Genomic DNA, 20,595 nt, shown 5'->3' on the forward strand with positions numbered 1-20,595 from the left:
ATTGTACATGGCTACTTTCTCACCAATTGTCGGATCTATTCACTCTATTCTTCATAGAGTCTATAACAGATCACAATTTGATGGAGTTATCAATAACGGCACTAAAGTAATTCTACACTTTTGTACTCCAATTTCAGATCTTATCAACTCTCGTCAAAGGAATTTCAAAGCCAGTGACCTGCAAAATTCGAATTTTGCCGTCTGTAAGCAACTCGGTGTTTTCTCCTCCTCTTCTTCCTAAAGTAACTTGCACATTCATAATCTGTTTTTATTGCTTTTGCAACTAATGGAAAAGCTGCAGTCATGTGGTCATTGCTGGCCTGGGGTGCCAAAGAACTGGACTTGCGACCCAGAGAAAGTAAATTAAAATCCAACCATTCAGTTGAAATTTGAATTGAAAATAAGTAAATAAAAATGCTGGAAGGAGTAAAAATGAGGGCAAAGGTTTTGAATTTTTTTAAAAACCCAAATACTTCATTAATATTCTTTGACACACATCAATATAGTTGACTCTGAGCTTCCTTCTGAAGTAGCTGAACAAATTCTCAACTGCATTGATTCAGGAAGAAGGTTGAACACTCTCTCTTCAAAAGCAGTGACAGATCAGCGATGAACATTAATCATACCAGTGGGGCTTACAGCCCAAGAATGACAAAATTAAAGCCTTCCACTCAAGTATCTGTCAGAAACTGCTCAAGTGCTTTAAAGTGCAGTGATCTCATCCTTGTTTACAATCACGAATAACAACCTTGGCTGGTTTTCTGCATGAAGTTTAATTATTTGAGAGTATGTCAGCTGATTGCGATGAAAAGGAGACTTGGTTTACCTTCCCCTGACAGTATTGCATTCCAGCTGCTCGTTTCTGAGGGAGGCCTCATCGAAATCTCCTCTCCAAAATGAGGAGCTCTCTGGTTTTGTACAATAACAAACTGGGCAGAGTAGCAATCCAGTTGCAAATCCTCAGAAAATCTGGCCCAACTTTAATTTGAAACCCAAAAAAGCTGCTTTTGGTTTAGAGGAGATTGTAGAATCACTAGTGTGGAAGCAGGCCATTTGACCCATCAAGTCCCCATGCCACCTCAACCTACCCTGCTACCCAGTCCCTGTAACCCTGCCTTTCCCATGGCACATCTGTAGATATTATTGGCAATTTAACATGGCCAATCCACATCTTTGTATATGCTTTGCCAGCATCTCTAACTTTGAATCGCTTGCATTTCCACTGAAAGATGCTTTTCACTCTGCTACTGTAACCATGAAGAAACTACCAGTATGACCATCATTTAATGTTCATATAATAATTACCTCTATAAATCTGATATCCACATTTTCTTTAGATACACCAGAAAGGAAATTAAGAATAAACTCTGCAGCATATAGTCAAGATTGGTGCTGGAAAAGTACAGCAGGTCAGGCAGTATCTGAGGAGCAGGAAAATCGACATTTCAGGCAAAAGCCCCTCATCAGGAAGAAGGGTTTTTGCCTGAAATGTCACTTTTCCTGCTCCTCGGATGCTGCCTGACCTGCTGTACATTTTCAGCACCAATCTTGACTCTGATCTCCAGTATCTGCAGTACCCACGTCTGCCTCAGCAGCATATAGTCCCAGCGATTGTTTGATCAGAGCTTCTCCCTTAGCTGCCATTTCCAAACCAACTGCTGAATATTTCTAATCAATAAACATCATAGTTCTTCTTCGGAAAAATGGCCTTGAGGCCTATGAGTATGCTGCAAAAGGAGCTGTCTTCAACCACCTCCCACTACTAGCTCAATAATCCTGCTAAATAATGTCAGAAGAGCCGTGTTGGTCTCGAAATTGCAGAATATATGCTTTAGACTTGCTGAGTTTCTCCAGCACTTTGATTTTATTTAAAAGCCAATGGCAGCAGCAGATATTCGATCAAAGGTCACCAAACAATGCTGTTTACAATTCTGTGGTCATTGGGTTGACATTTAAAAGGCATATTAATGGTGACACTCACAATTTAAAGTGTCATTTGTCAAATTAAGAAGCAGAATATAAAACTGATGTTTAGCCCTCAATCTCATGATTTTTAAATTTTGTTTTGCAGCTAGAGGACACCATTAACCTTGTGAAACGTATTGAAAGAACAGGGGTTGCAGCTGTGGCAGTGCATGGAAGGTAAAAGCGAACTCTAGATATTCTGCTATGGTTGCTGGTTTCATGAGTAAACTAAGTTATAGGAATGTTTATTGAGTGAAATGGACTGAACACCTGAGAAGTTTGAGGAGATGGCTTGTATTATTATCCAGTTACTTTCAGAACTAGTATTTAGTTCATTTCAGATTGGAATTCTACAGCTTTCAGTGAGATGACTAATTGGCATGTGTTAACAATGCACTTTAATACCACTTCACCTTCCTCCACATTCATAAGTAAGAAGACTGAATTAGCAAAATACAAAAGTATGAAGGTAGAGGGTCCTCTGATAATATAGAGGCCTTTCCTCAATGTCCAGTTATTAGCTTGATTTATTTGCAGCTCTGAGGTACTTGATCATGAACTCTACTCCAGGACATGAGTGCATAATTTGGACTGGCTGTTCATTTTCACGTTGAGGGAGTGCTGCAATTGGAATATGTTGCCTTATGGTTGAAACTGTAAATGGAAGTCCTTTTGGTGTTTGATCAGGTGGACATTAGAGAGCTATCATCATCAAATTTAGCATTTTAATCTTTCTTGGCTCATGTAAGAAACGCATAAAATAAAGGTTGAATTGAAGAGGTTGCACATTGCTTCAGCTTTAGTATTTTACCTCAGTATTTGAACTATCCACACGAGTTATAAGTTCCTTTCTGCATTCTGCTTACATTATTCTTTGTGCGAAGACACTGCAAATCTTGACTACTGTCTGCATTAACAACCTTTGTTTTCCATTTTTGACAACTTTATGCTAATTTAATTACTGATTCATGAGCCAATTAAATTGTTTCCCTACTTGCCTGAACAAAACCCCGATAATTGAGAGCACTGCTTATCAGCAGTTGGCATGTCGAAGACTTTCCGAAAGAGAAGACCTTTAATTGGAACTGTTTGCTGGCACAAGCTGGTCATGTTACTTTCAAACTGTTGTCTAGACAACAGCATTAATGCCTAGGCTGACATTGTGTCATAACACATGAGTAATGGTTACTGATCCTTGGTAAGGACTCAAGCAGGCAGTATTGCTGCTCTATTGGAGATAGTGTCTCGGTCATAGATTATGCTGTTGTGTTAGTGGTACAGGGTGCCCTCACTTCAAGTTCCTGAAAATCATGACTTTAGTCATGACTCAAGTGAAGCATTGATTTCCACAGCAATCAGTGTTAAAGATGGAGGTAGGTTCCTTAATGCCTTTCTTAGAAGGAATATAATGGGAAATGTTTAATCTTTATCCTAAGTTGAAATACAGTAATAACTGTACTCTAAATTTAAACACGCAACTTCCAATCCCTCCTGTAGTTGGACCCTCAGAGAGTGCAGCCCGGGGACTACTGCTCAGGGTCTGCACCAAAGGAGTGAGGGTCTTTGCTCACTGAGGAGGTCTGGCCACTTGCTGAGGCAGTCGCTTGTCCCTCGCTGCACGGTGACTAAAACATGGCAGTGCAGCAACCCTCCTTACTGCTACTGCTAGAGTCATCACTTCATGGGGCTGTCCTCCCTGGCTGGCTGCAGATCTCTCACTCTTTTCCTCGCTCACTCTCATGTTCTTTCTCTTGCTCACTCTCTCTTTTTCTCTCCCTCGCTATCACTTTTTCTGTCCCTTGCTCTCCCTCACTCACCTTCTCTCCCTTGCTCGCCTTCTCTCACTCTCACTTTTTCTCTTGCTTGCTCTCACTCTTTCCCATGTTCTCACTCTTCCTCTTCCCCACTCTTTCTCATGCTCTTTTGTTTGCTCTCTTTCTTTCTTTCTCTCTTTTTCTCTCTCTCTCTCTCTCTCTCTCTGTAAATCTCTCACACTCATGCCCTTTCTATGTCTTCCACACTCTGATATGAGCCTGCAATGTGGGGTTCCTGCACAGGATCATTGCGGTGATGGCAGCAGGTGCAGGCATAAATAATAGAAATAGGAATGCTAAAGGTTTCCAGTCCTGATATCGTAACTCCACTCAACGGTGGAGTGTTAAATGAAGTCTCTCCAACATGTGTTACTGCACACTACTGTCTGAAGTCCAAGTTGCTGTGGCATCATGTACTTTTTACATAGGAGTTGTAGTCTGGAGTTACCGATCGTGATGATGGAGGCTTCAACTTTCTTCCCATCACGTTTGTTGCAGTACGAAAGCACCCACCTTGCCATCCAGCCATGAGGTTGGCCTTGGAACTCTGGTTCCCAAGAAGCTTTGCTGTCTGTTACACCACAGAACAAGGGTTACTGGCTTGCAGCTGCATGCATTGACTGGAACAGACCATTTGTGTAGTTACTCTGACATGTTTCTCGAAAATGGTAATGAATAAAAAGTTCAAGTGGATGCAAATAATTAAAAGGAAATAGAAAGGGGATCAAGATCTTTTCAAAGGTTGTAAAAATTCAAAAGGCATATCAGCTTCTTGTCAGCCCTTAGCCCAGGTTAAAGAGGGGGACTGGGCTGTCAATTGACAATCTAAGTTGAATGGCAAGGAAAGGCACAAGTTGCAGGTGGGTGACAGAGCAGGTGAGCGATTCTGAGCCCTTTGTTTAATGGTTGTCGATGTGACGTTGGTGACTTTGGGGGAAGTTCTGAAGAGTTTGCCCCATTTACCATTCCATAGCACTATCCCAGAGAGACCGTGTTGGAGCAAGGTTTCAGCTCATGTCTAACCAGTGCCACCCCTGGATGGAAGAAGGTATTGCTGCCCTTTGTAACAGTTGGCATAACTGAGTCTGGTTCAGTGCTGACCTGGAGCTATTGAAGCAGACTTCCCGTACACATTACTCAGAAAGAAGGCCATCTTTGTAGATCTGGTTTGTGAGATTGCAATCAATTGGAATATAGTGTGTTTGGCATTCCTGGGGCTTCACAAAGGAACTGTGACTGAGGCACTTTGTACCAACCATCCAATGTTTAATTCAAAACATTGTTGTCATATTTCTTCCATCAGGTTTGTTGTGACAGTCTCAGTTTGGAATTAGAGCTTTCACATGATGCTGCTAACTTAAAAAATTTGTGATGGTAGGCAATTCTGTGACATTCACCACTCTCTTATTGATGATAACTTGGTATAAGTGAAGTGCGGAGATTACAGTCAGAGAATTGTACAGCATGGAAACAGACCTTTGGTCCAATTCGTCCATGCCAACCCGATATCCTAAACTAATCTGTCACGTTTGCCTGCATTTGGTCCATATTCCTCCAAACCCTTCCTATTCATGTACCCATCCAGATGCCTTTTAAATGCTGTAATTGTACCAGCCTCCACCACTTCCTCTGGCAGCTCATTCCATACATGTACCACCCTCTGTATGAAAACATTGCCCCTTAGGTCTCTTTTATATCTTTCCCCTCTCACCCTAAACCTATGCCCTCTAGTTCTGGACTCTCCCACCCCCAAGTAACAGACCTTGTCTATTTATCGTATCCATGCCCCTAATGATTTTATAAACCTCTGTAAGGTCACCCCTCAGCCTTCCATGCTCCAGGGACATCAGCCCCAGCTTATAGAACATAGAACATTACAGCGCAGTACAGGCCCTTCGGCCCTCGATGTTGCACCGCCCTATCATACTAATCTGAAGCCCAGGGCACAGACACTATTCCATGTACATCCATTTGCCTGTCCAATGACGACTTAAATACACTTAAACTTGGCGAATCTACTACTGTTGCAGGCAAAGCATTCCATACCCTTACTACTCTCTGAGCTTATTCAACCTCTCCCTGTAGCTCAAATCCTTCAACCCTGGCAACATCCTTGTAAATCTTTTCTGAATCCAAGTTTCACAACATCTTTATTCCCCCCGTCCTGGCGCTGCCTTCCCCCCCCGTCCTGGCGCTGTCTTCCCCCCCCCCCGTCCTGGCGCTGTCTTCCCCCCCCCCCCCGTCCTGGCGCTGTCTTCCTGCCCGTCCTGGCGCTGTCTTCCCCCCCCCCCCCCCCCGTCCTGGCGCTGTCTTCCCCCCCCGTCCTGGCGCTGCCTTCCCCCCCGTCCTGGCGCTGCCTTCCCCCCCCGTCCTGGCGCTGTCTTCCCCCCCCCCCCCGTCCTGGCGCTGTCTTCCTCCCCTGTCCTGGCGCTGTCTTCCCCCCCCGTCCTGGCGCTGTCTTCCTCCCCTGTCCTGGCGCTGTCTTCCCCCCCCGTCCTGGCGCTGTCTTCCCCCCCCGTCCTGGCGCTGCCTTCCCCCCCCGTCCTGGCGCTGCCTTCCCCCCCCGTCCTGGCGCTGCCTTCCCCCCCCGTCCTGGCGCTGTCTTCACCCCCGTCCTGGCGCTGTCTTCCTCCCCTGTCCTGGCGCTGTCTTCCCCCCCCCCGTCCTGGCGCTGTCTTCCCCCCCCGTCCTGGCGCTGCCTTCCCCCCCCGTCCTGGCGCTGTCTTCCCCCCCCCCGTCCTGGTGCTGTCTTCCCCCCCCCCGTCCTGGCGCTGTCTTGCCCCCCCGTCCTGGCGCTGTCTTCACCCCCCCGTCCTGGCGCTGCCTTCCCCCCCCCGTCCTGGCGCAGTCTTCCCCCCCCCCCCCCCCGTCCTGGCGCTGTCTTCCCCCCCCGTCCTGGCGCTGTCTTCCTCCCCTGTCCTGGCGCTGTCTTCCCCCCCCGTCCTGGCGCTGCCTTCCCCCCCCGTCCTGGCGCTGTCTTCCCCCCCCCCGTCCTGGCGCTGTCTTCCCCCCCCGTCCTGGCGCTGCCTTCCCCCCCCGTCCTGGCGCAGTCTTCCCCCCCCCCCCCCGTCCTGGCGCAGTCTTCCCCCCCCGTCCTGGCGCAGTCTTCCCCCCCCCGTCCTGGCGCAGTCTTCCCCCCCCGTCCTGGCGCAGTCTTCCCCCCCCGTCCTGGCGCAGTCTTCCCCCCCCGTCCTGGCGCAGTCTTCCCCCCCCCCGTCCTGGCGCAGTCTTCCCCCCCCGTCCTGGCGCAGTCTTCCCCCCCCCCGTCCTGGCGCAGTCTTCCCCCCCCGTCCTGGCGCAGTCTTCCCCCCCCCCCCGTCCTGGCGCAGTCTTCCCCCCCCCCCGTCCTGGCGCTGTCTTCCCCCCCCGTCCTGGCGCAGTCTTCCCCCCCCGTCCTGGCGCTGCCTTCCCCCCCCGTCCTGGCGCAGTCCTCCCCCCCCGTCCTGGCGCAGTCTTCCCCCCCCGTCCTGGCGCTGCCTTCCCCCCCCGTCCTGGCGCAGTCTTCCCCCCCCCGTCCTGGCGCAGTCTTCCCCCCCCGTCCTGGCGCTGTCTTCCCCCCCCGTCCTGGCGCTGTCTTCCCCCCCCCGTCCTGGCGCTATCTTCCCCCCCCGTCCTGGCGCTGTCTTCCCCCCCCGTCCTGGCGCTGTCTTCCCCCCCGTCCTGGCGCTGTCTCCCCCCCCCCGTCCTGGCGCTGTCTTCCCCCCCCCCCGTCCTGGCGCTGTCTTCACCCCCGTCCTGGCGCTGTCTTCACCCCCGTCCTGGCGCTGTCTTCACCCCCGTCCTGGCGCTGTCTTCTCCCCCCCCCCGTCCTGGCGCTGTCTTCCCCCCCGTCCTGGCGCTGTCTTCCCCCCCGTCCTGGCGCTGTCTTCCCCCCCACCGTCCTGCCACTGTCTTCCCCCCAGTCCTTGTGTTCCCTTCCCCCATTCACCTGCTCCCTTCCCTCTTCCCTTGTGTTTCCTTCCCCCGTCCCCCTGCTCCCTTCTCCCCCGTCCCCTTGCTCTCTTACCCCTGTCCTTGTGCTCCCTTCCCTCCCGTCCTTGTGCTCCCTTCCCTCCCGTCCTTGTGCTCCCTTCCCTCTCGTCCTTGTGCTCCCTTCCCTCCCGTCCTTGTGCTCCCTTCCCTCCCGTCCTTGTGCTCCCTTCCCTCCCGTCCTTGTGCTCCCTTCCCTCCCGTCCTGGCGCTCCCTTCCCTCCCGTCCTCGTGCTCCCTTCCCTCCCGTCCGTGTGCTCCCTTCCCTCCCGTCCGTGTGCTCCCTTCCCTCCCGTCCTTGTGCTCCCTTCCCTCCCGTCCTTGTGCTCCCTTCCCTCCCGTCCTTGTGCTCCCTTCCCTCCCGTCCTTGTGCTCCCTTCCCTCCCGTCCTTGTGCTCCCTTCCCTCCCGTCCTTGTGCTCCCTTCCCTCCCGTCCTTGTGCTCCCTTCCCTCCCGTCCTTGTGCTCCCTTCCCTCCCGTCCTTGTGCTCCCTTCCTTCCCGTCCTTGTGCTCCCTTCCCTCCCGTCCTTGTGCTCCCTTCCTTCCCGTCCTTGTGCTCCCTTAGCCCTGTCCTTGTGCTGCCTTCATTCCCGTCCTTGTGCTCCCTTCCCTCCCGTCCTTGTGCTCCCTTCCCTCCCGTCCTTGTGCTCCCTTCCCTCCCGTCCTTGTGCTCCCTTAGCCCTGTCCTTGTGCTCCCTTAGCCCTGTCCTTGTGCTCCCTTCGCCCTGTCCTTGTGCTCCCTTCCTTCCCGTCCTTGTGCTCCCTTCCCTCCCGTCCTTGTGCGTCCTTCACTCCCGTCCTTGTGCTCCCTTAGCCCTGTCCTTGTGCTCCCTTCCCTCCCGTCCTTGTGCTCCCTTCCCTCCCGTCCTTGTGCTCCCTTAGCCCTGTCCTTGTGCTCCCTTAGCCCTGTCCTTGTGCTCCCTTCGCCCTGTCCTTGTGCTCCCTTCCTTCCCGTCCTTGTGCTCCCTTCCCTCCCGTCCTTGTGCGTCCTTCACTCCCGTCCTTGTGCTCCCTTAGCCCTGTCCTTGTGCTCCCTTCCTTCCCGTCCTTGTGCTCCCTTCCCTCCCGTCCTTGTGCTCCCTTCCCTCCCGTCCTTGTGCTCCCTTCCCTCCCGTCCTTGTGCTCCCTTAGCCCTGTCCTTGTGCTCCCTTAGCCCTGTCCTTGTGCTCCCTTCGCCCTGTCCTTGTGCTCCCTTCCCTCCCGTCCTTGTGCTCCCTTCCCTCCCGTCCTCGTGCTCCCTTCCCTCCCGTCCTCGTGCTCCCTTCCCTCCCGTCCTCGTGCTCCCTTCCCTCCCGTCCTCGTGCTCCCTTCCCTCCCGTCCTCGTGCTCCCTTCCCTCCCGTCCTCGTGCTCCCTTCCCTCCCGTCCTCGTGCTCCCTTCCCTCCCGTCCTCGTGCTCCCTTCCCTCCCGTCCTCGTGCTCCCTTCCCTCCCGTCCTCGTGCTCCCTTCCCTCCCGTCCTCGTGCTCCCTTCCCTCCCGTCCTCGTGCTCCTTTCCCTCCCGTCCTCGTGCTCCTTTCCCTCCCGTCCTCGTGCTCCTTTCCCTCCCGTCCTCGTGCTCCCTTCCCTCCCGTCCTCGTGCTCCTTTCCCTCCCGTCCTCGTGCTCCCTTCCCTCCCGTCCTCGTGCTCCCTTCCCTCCCGTCCTCGTGCTCCCTTCCCTCCCGTCCTCGTGCTCCTTTCCCTCCCGTCCTCGTGCTCCCTTCCCTCCCGTCCTCGTGCTCCCTTCCCTCCCGTCCTCGTGCTCCCTTCCCTCCCGTCCTCGTGCTCCTTTCCCTCCCGTCCTCGTGCTCCTTTCCCTCCCGTCCTCGTGCTCCCTTCCCTCCCGTCCTCGTGCTCCCTTCCCTCCCGTCCTCGTGCTCCCTTCCCTCCCGTCCTCGTGCTCCCTTCCCTCCCGTCCTCGTGCTCCCTTCCCTCCCGTCCTCGTGCTCCCTTCCCTCCCGTCCTCGTGCTCCCTTCCCTCCCGTCCTCGTGCTCCCTTCCCTCCCGTCCTCGTGCTCCCTTCCCCCCCGTCCTCGTGCTCCCTTCCCTCCCGTCCTCGTGCTCCCTTCCCTCCCGTCCTCGTGCTCCCTTCCCTCCCGTCCTTGTGCTCCCTTCCCCCCCGACCTGGCGCTGCCTCCCCCCCCCCCCCCCCGTCCTGGCGCTGTCTTCCCCCCCCCCCCGTCCTGGCGCGGTCTTCCCCCCCGTCCTGGCGCTGTCTTCCCCCCCCCCGTCCTGGCGCTGTCTTCCCCCCCGTCCTGGCGCTGTCTTCCCCCCCCCCCCGTCCTGGCGCTGTCTTCCCCCCCCCCCCCCCCCCCGTCCTGGCGCTGTCTCTCCCCCCCCCCCCCGTCCTGGCGCTGTCTTCCCCCCCCCCCCCGTCCTGGCGCTGTCTTCCCCCCCCCCCCCCCCCCCCCGTCCTGGCGCTGTCTCTCCCCCCCCCCCCCCCCCCCCCCCCCCCCCTCCCGTCCTGGCCCTGTCTTCCCCCCGTCCTGGCGCTACCTATTCATGTACCCATCCAGATGCCTCTTAAATGTTGTAATTGTACCAGCCTCCACCACTTCCTCTGGCAGCTCATTCCATACACGTACCACCCTCTGTATGAAAACATTGCCCCTTAGGTCTCTTTTATATCTTTCCCCTCTCACCCTAAACCTATGCCCTCTAGTTCTGGACTCTCCCACCCCCAAGTAACAGACCTTGTCTATTTATCGTATCCATGCCCCTAATGATTTTATAAACCTCTGTAAGGTCACCCCTCAGCCTTCCATGCTCCAGGGACATCAGCCCCAGCTTATAGAACATAGAACATTACAGCGCAGTACAGGCCCTTCGGCCCTCGATGTTGCACCGCCCTGTCATACTAATCTGAAGCCCAGGGCACAGACACTATTCCATGTACATCCATTTGCCTGTCCAATGACGACTTAAATACACTTAAACTTGGCGAATCTACTACTGTTGCAGGCAAAGCATTCCATACCCTTACTACTCTCTGAGCTTATTCAACCTCTCCCTGTAGCTCAAATCCTTCAACCCTGGCAACATCCTTGTAAATCTTTTCTGAATCCAAGTTTCACAACATCTTTATTCCCCCCGGCGTGGCGCTGCCTTCCCCCCCCGTCCTGGCGCTGCCTTCCCCCCCCCCCGTCCTGGCGCTGCCTTCCCCCCCCCCCCGTCCTGGCGCTGCCTTCCCCCCCCCGTCCTGGCGCTGCCTTCCCCCCCCGTCCTGGCGCTGCCTTCCCCCCCGTCCTGGCGCTGCCTTCCCCCCCCCGTCCTGGCGCTGCCTTCCCCCCCGTCCTGGCGCTGCCTTCCCCCCCGTCCTGGCGCTGCCTCCCCCCCCCCCCCGTCCTCGCGCTGCCTTCCCCCCCCGTCCTGGCGCTGCCTTCCCCCCCCCCGTCCTGGCGCTGTCTTCCCCCCCGTCCTGGCGCTGTCTTCCCCCCCCCCCCCCCCCCGACCTGGCGTTGTCTTCCCCCCCGACCTGGCGCTTTTTTCCTCCCGTCCTGGCGCTGCCTTCTCCCCCGTCCTGGCGCTTTTTTCCTCCCGTCCTGACGCTGCCTTCCCCCCCCCGTCCTGGCGCTTTTTTCCTCCCGTCCTGGCGCTGCCTTCCCCCCCGTCCTGGCGCTGCCTTCCCCCCCCCCCCCGTCCTGGCGCTTTTTTCCTCCCGTCCTGGCGCTGCCTTCCCCACCGTCCTGGCGCTGCCTTCCCCCCCCCCGTCCTGGCGCTGCCTCCCCCCCCGTCCTGGCGCTGTCTTCCCCCCCCGTCCTGGCGCTGTCTTCCCCCCCCGTCCTGGCGCTGTCTTCCCCCCCCGTCCTGGCGCTGTCTTCCCCCCCGTCCTTGCGCAGTCTTCCCCCCCCGTCCTGGCGCTGTCTTCCCCCCCGTCCTGGCGCTGTCTTCCCCCCCCGTCCTGGCGCTGTCTTCCCCCCCCGTCCTGGCGCTGTCTTCCCCCCCGTCCTGGCGCTGCCTTCCCCCCCCGTCCTGGCGCTGCCTTCCCCCCCGTCCTGGCGCTGCCTTCCCCCCCGTCCTGGCGCTGCCTTCCCCCCCGTCCTGGCGCTGCCTTCCCCCCCGTCCTGGCGCTGCCTTCCCCCCCCGTCCTGGCGCTGCCTTCCCCCCCCGTCCTGGCGCTGCCTTTCCCCCCCCCCCGTCCTGGCGCTGCCTTCCCCCCCCGTCCTGGCGCTGCCTTCCCCCCCCGTCCTGGCGCTGCCTTCCCCCCTGTCCTGGCGCTGCCTTCCCCCCCCGTCCTGGCGCTGCCTTCCCCCCCCGTCCTGGCGCTGTCTTCCTGCCCGTCTTGGCGCTGTCTTCCCCCCCCCCCCCGTCCTGGCGCTGTCTTCCCGCCCGTCCTGGCGCTGTCTTCCCCCCCCCCGTCCTGGCGCTGTCTTCCCCCCCCCCGTCCTGGCGCTGTCTTCCCCCCCCCCCGTCCTGGCGCTGTCTTCCCCCCCCCCGTCCTGGCGCTGTCTTCCCCCCCCGTCCTTGCGCTGTCTTCCCCCCCCCCCGTCCTGGCGCTGTCTTCCCCCCCCCCCCGTCCTGGCGCTGTCTTCCCCCCCCGTCCTGGCGCTGTCTTCCCCCCCCCCCCGTCCTGGCGCTGTCTTCCCCCCCCCCCGTCCTGGCGCTGTCTTCCCCCCCCCCGTCCTGGCGCTGTCTTCCCCCCCCGTCCTTGCGCTGTCTTCCCCCCCGTCCTTGCGCTGTCTTCCCCCCCGTCCTTGCGCTGTCTTCCCCCCCCCCCCGTCCTTGCGCTGTTTCCCCCCCCCCCCGTCCTTGCGCTGTCTTCCCCCCCCCCCGTCCTTGCGCTGTCTTCCCCCCCCCCCGTCCTTGCGCTGTCTTCCCCCCCCCCCCGTCCTGGCGCTGTCTTCCCCCCCGTCCTTGTGTTCCCTTCCCCCATTCACCTGCTCCCTTCCCTCTGCCCTTGTGTTTCCTTCCCCCGTCCCCCTGCTCCCTTCTCCCCCGTCCCCTTGCTCCCTTCCCTCCCGTCCTTGTGCTCCCTTCCCTCCCGTCCTTGTGCTCCCTTCCCTCCCGTCCTTGTGCTCCCTTCCCTCCCGTCCTTGTGCTCCCTTCCCTCCCGTCCTTGTGCTCCCTTTTCCCCCGTACCCCTGCTCCCTTACCCCTATCCTTGTGCTCCCTTCCCTCCCGTCCTTGTGCTCCATTTTCCCCCGTCCCCTGCTCCCTTCCCTCTGTCCTTGTGCTCCCTTTTCCCCCGTCCCCCTGCTCCCTTCCCTTTGTCCTTGTGTTCCCTTCCCTCGTCCCCCTGCTCCCTTCCCTCCCGTCCTGGCGCTCCCTTCCCCCTGTCCTTATGCTCCCTTCCCCCATCCTGGTGCTGCCTTCTCCCCTTTCCTGGCGCTGCCTTTCCCCCGTTCCCCTGCTCCCTTCCCCCGGTTGTGGCGCTACCTTCCCCCAGTCGCGGCACTGCCTACCCCCCCCGTCCTGGCGCTGCCTTCCCCCCCGTCCTGGCGCTATCTTGCCCCCATCCTGGCGCTGCCTTTCCCCCGTCCCCCTGATCCCCTCTCCCAGTCTTTGTGCTCCCTTCCCCTGCTCCCTTCCCTCTGTCCTTGTGTTCCCTTTCCCTGTCCCCCTGCTCCCTTCCCTCTGTCCTTGTGTTCCCTTTCCCCATCCCCCTGCTCCCTTCCCTCTGTCCTTGTGTTCCCTTCCCCTGGTCCTTGTGCTCCCTTCCCCCGTCCCCCTGCTCCCTTCCCCCTGTCCTGGCACTGCCTTCCCCCGTCCTTGTCCGTTACTTTGAACATTTATTCACTTCTCATTTAACCACTAATTTACTCTCTTTAATTACTCTTTATTGAAAAGCATTCCATCCTGCAGAAAAACTGGATAAAACAATATCTCTTGACCTCACTACATCCACTATTAGTTGGCTTGTCTGTAACCTGCCAAACAATAGAAATACTTTTCCCCTATTCAGCCTATTTTTACCCTTTAGGGTATAAAAACTTTTATTAAATCCCCCTCCTGTCCCTTTGTGATCCAGTGGGAGATGCCTATTTAATTTGTTCTTTGGGTATGGGTGATATATGCAGTCCAAATTTATATATTGTTACTTGTTGAGCCGAGGAGCTGGGTTTTCTTGAGCCTGTGTGATCTTTATAGTGTTGGCTTGCAGGTGAGAAGGGAACTATGGTCAATAGTTAAGTTAGAATGATCTGGAATTGGGAGGAGAGCTTGGAGGTACAGTTCAAATGATGTGTTTTGCAATGTTTCACCCGAACCCTTCTAGCTATGCTTTCACTTTGCTGCTGTATTCTACAAAAAGTATCAACTTGGTCAGTTGTAATTGATGAGTAGAATTTGTTGTCTGCCCACCATCACATCACAGTGTAACTTTGAGTACCCCGATAGCCCAATGGTAAAGCTGCTTACTGCATCACCGCAGTGAGTAATAAACCTTAACCATCATTAAATGTCTTTGATGTTAAAAAAAACAGCTGCAAGGCACTTCACAGGATTGTTAGCAAACACAATTTGACACGGGGCCACATGGGAGATATTAGGACAGATGGTCACAGGTCTGAGGGAACTTTCAGAGAAGGCTTCGAAGCATTCTAGTGCTTTAGGGCCTAGGCACCTGAAGACATCGTCAATGATTGAATATTGAAAATTGGAAATGTACAAGAGGCCAGAGTTGGGTGAGTGTGACAGAGAAGCATACCTAACGCCTTCTTCACTATCCTATCTACCCGTGACTCTACTTTCAAGGAACAATGAACCTGCACTCCAAGGTCTCTTTGTTCAGCAACACTCCCTAGGACCTTACCATTATGTGTATAAGTCCTGCTAAGATTTGCTTTTCCAAAATGGAGCACCTCACATTTATCTAAATTAAACTCCATCTATCAGAGGTTACAGAAAAGGAATTTGCAAGGATAGTGGCCCCAATTGCTTGACGTGTTTGTAACAATGAATGTTGAAACACTTTGCTCATCTGTAACTATCGCGTACTATCTCAAAATATCTTTTCCACAGGAGAAAAGAAGAGAGACCACAACATCCGGTGCACTGCGATGTAATTAAAGCCATCTCTGAAGCTGTGTCCATCCCTGTGATAGCAAAGTAAGTAAAATAAACCAGTCCATTAATGCACAAAGGTAGATCCACAGACATTTCAGGACTATTTATAGTTTGCAAGATACATGCAGTATTGGAAGAACCGGCCTTTTACGTGCCATCCAAAAGAAAAGTAGTTTGGGTAGTTTTTTTTTGATTGGACAATATTTGCTAAATAGTTCTCAGTGTACAAAGAATTACACTGACAATCAATTTAAGATTGCTAATTGAGTTTATAATGCGTTGCACTTGCATGTACTGGAAGCTCTATATTGTAGCATAGCTTTCGTCTTTACACACAGTAAGAGCATGTACACACACACTGCACCTGTTTTTACTCAATAAAATAGGTGACAGCAATTCTGAGTAATTTCACATTATGATGCTTGACCGATCAAAGTCAACCTTTTCGATTTTATTTTAAAAGGGATGGCAGTTGACTGCCAGTCATCGTTAACTGGTGCATTCTTTATGAAATTTCCATATCCAATCAAAGTTCACTTGCCAGCCAATCAGCACTCTCCTCTCATACAGTATGAGTGTTGCTTTCCCTTTGGTAATACTTGATTATCCTAATGAGTACAGGATGAAAAGATGTAACAAAAGTTTTCCACAGATCAAAGGCCAGAAATCCTACAGTGAGGAACTAGCCTGCTATCCACATCAGCAAAACATTAGTCAAGGGTCTGATGAAATACCCCACACTGGCCTGAATGAGTATAGCTCTAGCACTGCTTAAGCTTAATTCTATCCAGAAAACCATGTTTAACTGGAACTACATCCATAAACGTTCACTCCCTCCACCACTGACACACAATCACAGCAGTGTGTACCACTTCCATGATGCACTGCAGAAATTCATCAAGGCTTCTTAGGCAGCACCTTCCAACCCACAAACGCTACCGTGTAGAAGGACAGGGGCAGCAGATACATGTTAACACTGCCGTCTGCAAGTTCCCCTCCAAGCCAAACACCACCCTGACTAGGAAACAACAGCAATAGTGGATTTAGTGGTCAAAGTGGCTTTTGACCCACTTATTCTCTTGCTGTAGGTGGGTCAAAATCCTCTCCATCAAGTGGATTGCATCGGTCAAGAAAGCAGCGCTACACCACTTTATTAAGGGCTACTAAGGATGGGCAATAAATACTGGTCCAACCAAAGATGCCCACACCCCATGAATGATTTTTTTTATTTCTTCTCAGCAATACTCATTCAGTAGCAGTGAATGACCTTGTATTTCAGTAAATATTTTGGGAATCAGTAGATGAGCTATTTCACTGTTTACTAATTGTTATTTGTAACAAGTTAAATTGAAACAAAAAAAACTTCTTCTGTTTTGGTTGATAAATCACAAGATGGCTGATTTCGACCCAACACTTTCCAAGGCCGAAAATCTATATTTCAACATCACAAGTGTTCAGCCAATAGAGTAACATTGAATCCAGAAAAGATGTGGGTGAATTGGTTATCATAAAGCAAATATTGCCCATTATACTACAGCATCATCCAGTGCTGCACAACGCGGTAATATTGGCAAACACAAAATCTGTATCCATTGCCAAATTTCAGCTAATTTGAGGGATTCGGTAGCTGAGAGGTCAATGCTAACACACATGTCAATAAGGCCCAGCAATCTCTCATCATAACAACCTATTGAAGACAGCTTTGCATGTATCTTAGCAGGATTTGATGTTAATTGTTTTAGTGTTTTGCCTAGATAACTCTGTTTCTGATTTCTGTTGAGACTTTGTTATCGTAAGGCAGCCAATAATTTGGTCTGGAGAAATTCATTTCTTGCTCTCATGCTCAGGTAGAAGTACTGCCGTTTTATTTAACTCTTTTTCTTAACTCCTAAGTAATGGGTTTTCTTTCATCTTCTCAAGTTTAGATTCTGTTCGATGGAACAAAATAGCATTATATTGTTTCTAAAATCAGTTACAGTTCAGAGTTAGTACTTAACAATGCCTTCTTTAACAACGTGATTATTGTTAACAGAAACAGAAGTTGCTGGAAAAACTCAGCAGGTCTGATAAAACCTATGCAGAGAAAGCAGAGTTAATGTTTAGGATCCAATGACGCTTCTTCAGAATTCTCCGCAGATGCTGCCAAACCTGCTGACCTTTTCCAGCAATTTCTGTTTTTGTTTCTGATTTCTAGCATCCACAGTTCTTTTGGCTTATTATTTAATGATAACTGTTAATAAAGTACAGTATCTGTCAACCTAAGTTCTGTAGCTCTTTTCCAGTTCTGTAACTCTTTGGGTGTCTATCATTATTTCTCTTTCTGTATCTAATTTACCCTGCTCCTTCATTTGTGTTCTGTTCCAATCTCAAGCCTCGAATCTCCTTGCTTACTGCTATCAGTTAACCCCTGAAGCAACTTACAGAGCAAAACATTGAGCTTAAGTGCCTTGCAGTAAAGTTTAGGCCAATTTTTGCCTCTTCATAATTAGCTTAATAAAATTCAGCATGTATATTTTCATCGTTCATTGTTTCCTAGTTCCAGTGGTTTCACAAACCCCCAGTATTAAATGAAAAAGTGTTCAGATGGTTTGGTGAACGAAACAACCCTCTTTTTATGTTTTTCTTCCTTTCTTTGCCTGAAAAAGTACATTTTACCGTAAGGCCATAAGAGGATATTTCCTTTATGGTATTACTGCTGAAACCTGAAACTTAACCTGGGTTATTTTGAACCAGGCCTCTTAGCAAGAGAGTTTCAAAGAATGTTAGCATTCTACTTTTAGTTTCTGCAGATTGTCAAAAATGCCAGCTTGTGCAGTGAATGCAGAGAATTGGAAGGAGAAAAAGATAAGTCTTTCTTTTAAAAGGGTGTCCGTTCCATTGCTGTGCAGTCTTAGAAAGTCTCAGTCTTATGCAGTCTCAGAAATCTGAAACAACAGAAATTGCTGGGAAAACTCAGCAGGTCTGGCAGCATCTGTGGAGAGAAAACAAGAGTTAACGTTTTTGCTCCAGTGACCCCTCAGATGTGCAGGTTAGATGGACTGGCCATGTTAAATTACCCATTCTGTCCACGAATGTGTAGTTAGGTGGATGAGCTATGGGAAATGCAGGGTTACACGGATTGGATGGGGGGAGTGGTGGTTGGGTAAGGGTGGGATGCTATTTAGAGGGTCGATGTGGACTTGATAGGCTGATTAGCTTGCCTCCACACTGTAGGGATTTTATTCTATGACCCATCTACATAGCTAAAAGATATAGTTTAATCTTTTTGAAAGGATTGTACATGATTTGTAACATATTTGTTGTAAAAATCAGGGGGTTTGCCAGTCAGCTATTAGTTAAGTAGGGTTTGTCCAAGGGTTAATGTTATGTTATCTCAGTTCTAAAATGTTCCACTAGTCAAGTAGTCTGTTTGTTTTGTTTTGCTGTACTGTATGTTTTGTGTGCTCTGTTATCACTGCAGTTGTGTTCAATTTACGATCAATTTACTGTTCACCTCAGTGGAGGATCTCAGGAGATCATCAAAGAATATTCAGGCATTGAAGAATTTCAGCGGGTCACAAATGCGTCTTCAGTCATGGTAGCTCGTGCAGCCATGTGGAACCCTTCCGTCTTCAGAAAAGATGGATTGTTACCAACAGAGACTGTTCTAAAGGAATATCTAACATATGTGAGTGTCTATTGTTGCCACTGCCTTGCAGTCAGTTTAACATAGTTAATGCGAACTGTTGAATAAAGTCATTAAAAATGAAAAACCTGGAGAACATAAACACAAGAGGACTCGGTTTGCCTGCTTTCCATTTGTTCGATTCTAATTGTTTATAATTCAATGTTCAGTGGATCTTCTTTGAATCCAGAAACAAATAGCCAGATAGGGGGACGATTTAAAGGGAAAGGGTTAAAGGGGTTTTTTTTTGACCTTGACAAATTTATTATCTATTTCTTTTTGCCTTACTGTCTATTTAGCTTTTTGTAACTGTAAATTAAGGCAAAATTGGCCAGGATGCCATCAACAAAATCTGATGGAAACAGTATCCTTGTCGAACAAAAAGACCTTGCGGTCCAGATGCATAGTTCTTTGAAAGTGGAGTCGTGGTATAGACAGGGTAGGGAAGAAGGCATTTGGTATACTTGCCTTTGTTGGTCAGTGCATTGAGTGTAGGAGTTGGGATGTCGTGTTGCGGCTGTACAGGACATTGATTAGGCAATATTTTGAATACTGCTGGTCTCCCTGCTAAATGAAAGATGTTGGGAATCTTGAAAGGGTTCAGAAAACATTTACAAAGATGTTTCCAGGGTTGGAGAGTTTAAGCTACTGGGAGGAGGTTGAATAGACTTGGGGCTGTTTTCGCTGGAGCATCAGAGGCCGATGGGTGACCTTATAGAGATTTATAAAATCATGAGGGGCATGGATAGGGTGAACAGCCAAGGTCTTATCCTGAGGGTAGGGGACTCCAAAATTAGAAGGCATAGGTGTAAAGTGAGAAGGGAAAGATTTAAAAGGGACCTAAGGGGCAACTTTTCACACAGTGGGTGATTCGTGTATGGAATGAACTGCCAGAGGAAGTGGTAAAGGCAAATGCAATTGCAACATTTCAAAGACATCTGGATGGGTATATGAATAGGAAGGGTTTAGAGGAATATGGGCCAAATGTTGGCAAATGGGACTAGATTAATGGACAAGTTGGACTGAAGGGTTTGTTTCCTTGCTGTACATCTCCATAACACTGTCATGCGTGAAACCACCTTTTCATCCAGAAAACTTTCCAACCCATTGGCAAAGTATCAGCACTCCACAGAATAATTAAATAAACTTAAACAGAGAAAAGGCTCCGTATAATTCTCAAGAACAAAAAAAATTGTATCTCTTATCAAAAATATCTTAAATCGTTGGTAAATGTTTTCTTAAAAGAGTATCTAAATGTGAAAGTATAATATTTTATTAACTTGTCCTATTTGTACTTTTTACAACTGAAAGGCCAATCACTATCCATCCATCCTTCATTCTCCCAGCATCCTTACTTCTCTTTGCCTTTCGTTAACATGAATGTTGCTTATAGAGGCCAACAGGTTGGTGAAAGTGACAGAACTCCTTAAAGAACAAAACCCATGTCCAGTTGCTCAGTGGTTTATCCCCCTTGCAGATAGGAATCCCATGTTTTAATCCAAGCCCTGTCCACAATGCAAATCAGCCTGTCCCATGGAAAGCAGCAGACACCGAATTAATAAAAAGCCATAAAAAAGGAGAAAATTTTTGGTTCAATGATTAGGAGAACGACTCTATGCTTTATAATTTCTGTTATATTAATTATATGAACATTACAAATAATTTGGTATGGTTTGAGCCACACTATAAAACAGTGGATAGAGATTTGTAAATCAGCAAGCACTGTTTTAGAGAAGGATGATGTTGTTGTGTTTTCTTTGTTCTCCAGGCAATTAAATATGACAGTCATTACACAAATACTAAATACTGTCTGTGCCAAATGTTAAGAGAGAAATTGGAATCAGCTCAAGGGAAGAAGTTGCATGCTGCACAATCAAATAAAGAGATCTGGTAAATATTTCATTAATGTTTAATTTAAGGAAAGAATATTGTATCTTATGGTGAATAAGAAGGCTTTGTACAAACAAGGAAAGTCATGTTCTCGAAAAATGACGTAGTCTACATTTGACTTGTATTTAGGAACTTTGGAACATATCCTTTAATACCTTTGCTGAACAAAAATGTATCTACCTCAGATTTAAAATTAACGACCTCTCTAGCACCCACTGGTGTTTGTGGAAGAGAGTTCTAAACATTATCACTCTGTTGTTTTAAGTGTTACCTAACATCTCTTCTGAACGGTCTGCCCTAATTTTCAGCC

At 50.8% G+C, this 20,595-nt stretch overlaps 1 protein-coding gene across 5 annotated transcripts in view; it reads left to right on the forward strand.

Moving 5' to 3' along the window:
• dus2 (dihydrouridine synthase 2) overlaps positions 1 to 20,595 on the forward strand; it is a 120,915-nt gene that overhangs the window by 66,781 nt on the left and 33,539 nt on the right. For all 5 annotated transcript variants that reach the window (XM_043707033.2, XM_087995919.1, XM_087995917.1 and 2 more), the window contains 5 exons: positions 138 to 203; positions 2,072 to 2,142; positions 14,687 to 14,773; positions 18,230 to 18,398; positions 20,164 to 20,285. In XM_043707033.2, the coding sequence (XP_043562968.2) occupies positions 138 to 203; positions 2,072 to 2,142; positions 14,687 to 14,773; positions 18,230 to 18,398; positions 20,164 to 20,285 (515 nt within the window). The remainder of the gene's footprint in view (positions 1 to 137; positions 204 to 2,071; positions 2,143 to 14,686; positions 14,774 to 18,229; positions 18,399 to 20,163; positions 20,286 to 20,595) is intronic.

The sequence above is a fragment of the Chiloscyllium plagiosum genome, unplaced genomic scaffold, assembly GCF_037043375.1.
Source record: "Chiloscyllium plagiosum isolate Xiang-an unplaced genomic scaffold, Cpla_swu_hap1 HiC_scaffold_17, whole genome shotgun sequence".
NCBI classification, from domain to species: Eukaryota; Metazoa; Chordata; class Chondrichthyes; order Orectolobiformes; family Hemiscylliidae; genus Chiloscyllium; species Chiloscyllium plagiosum.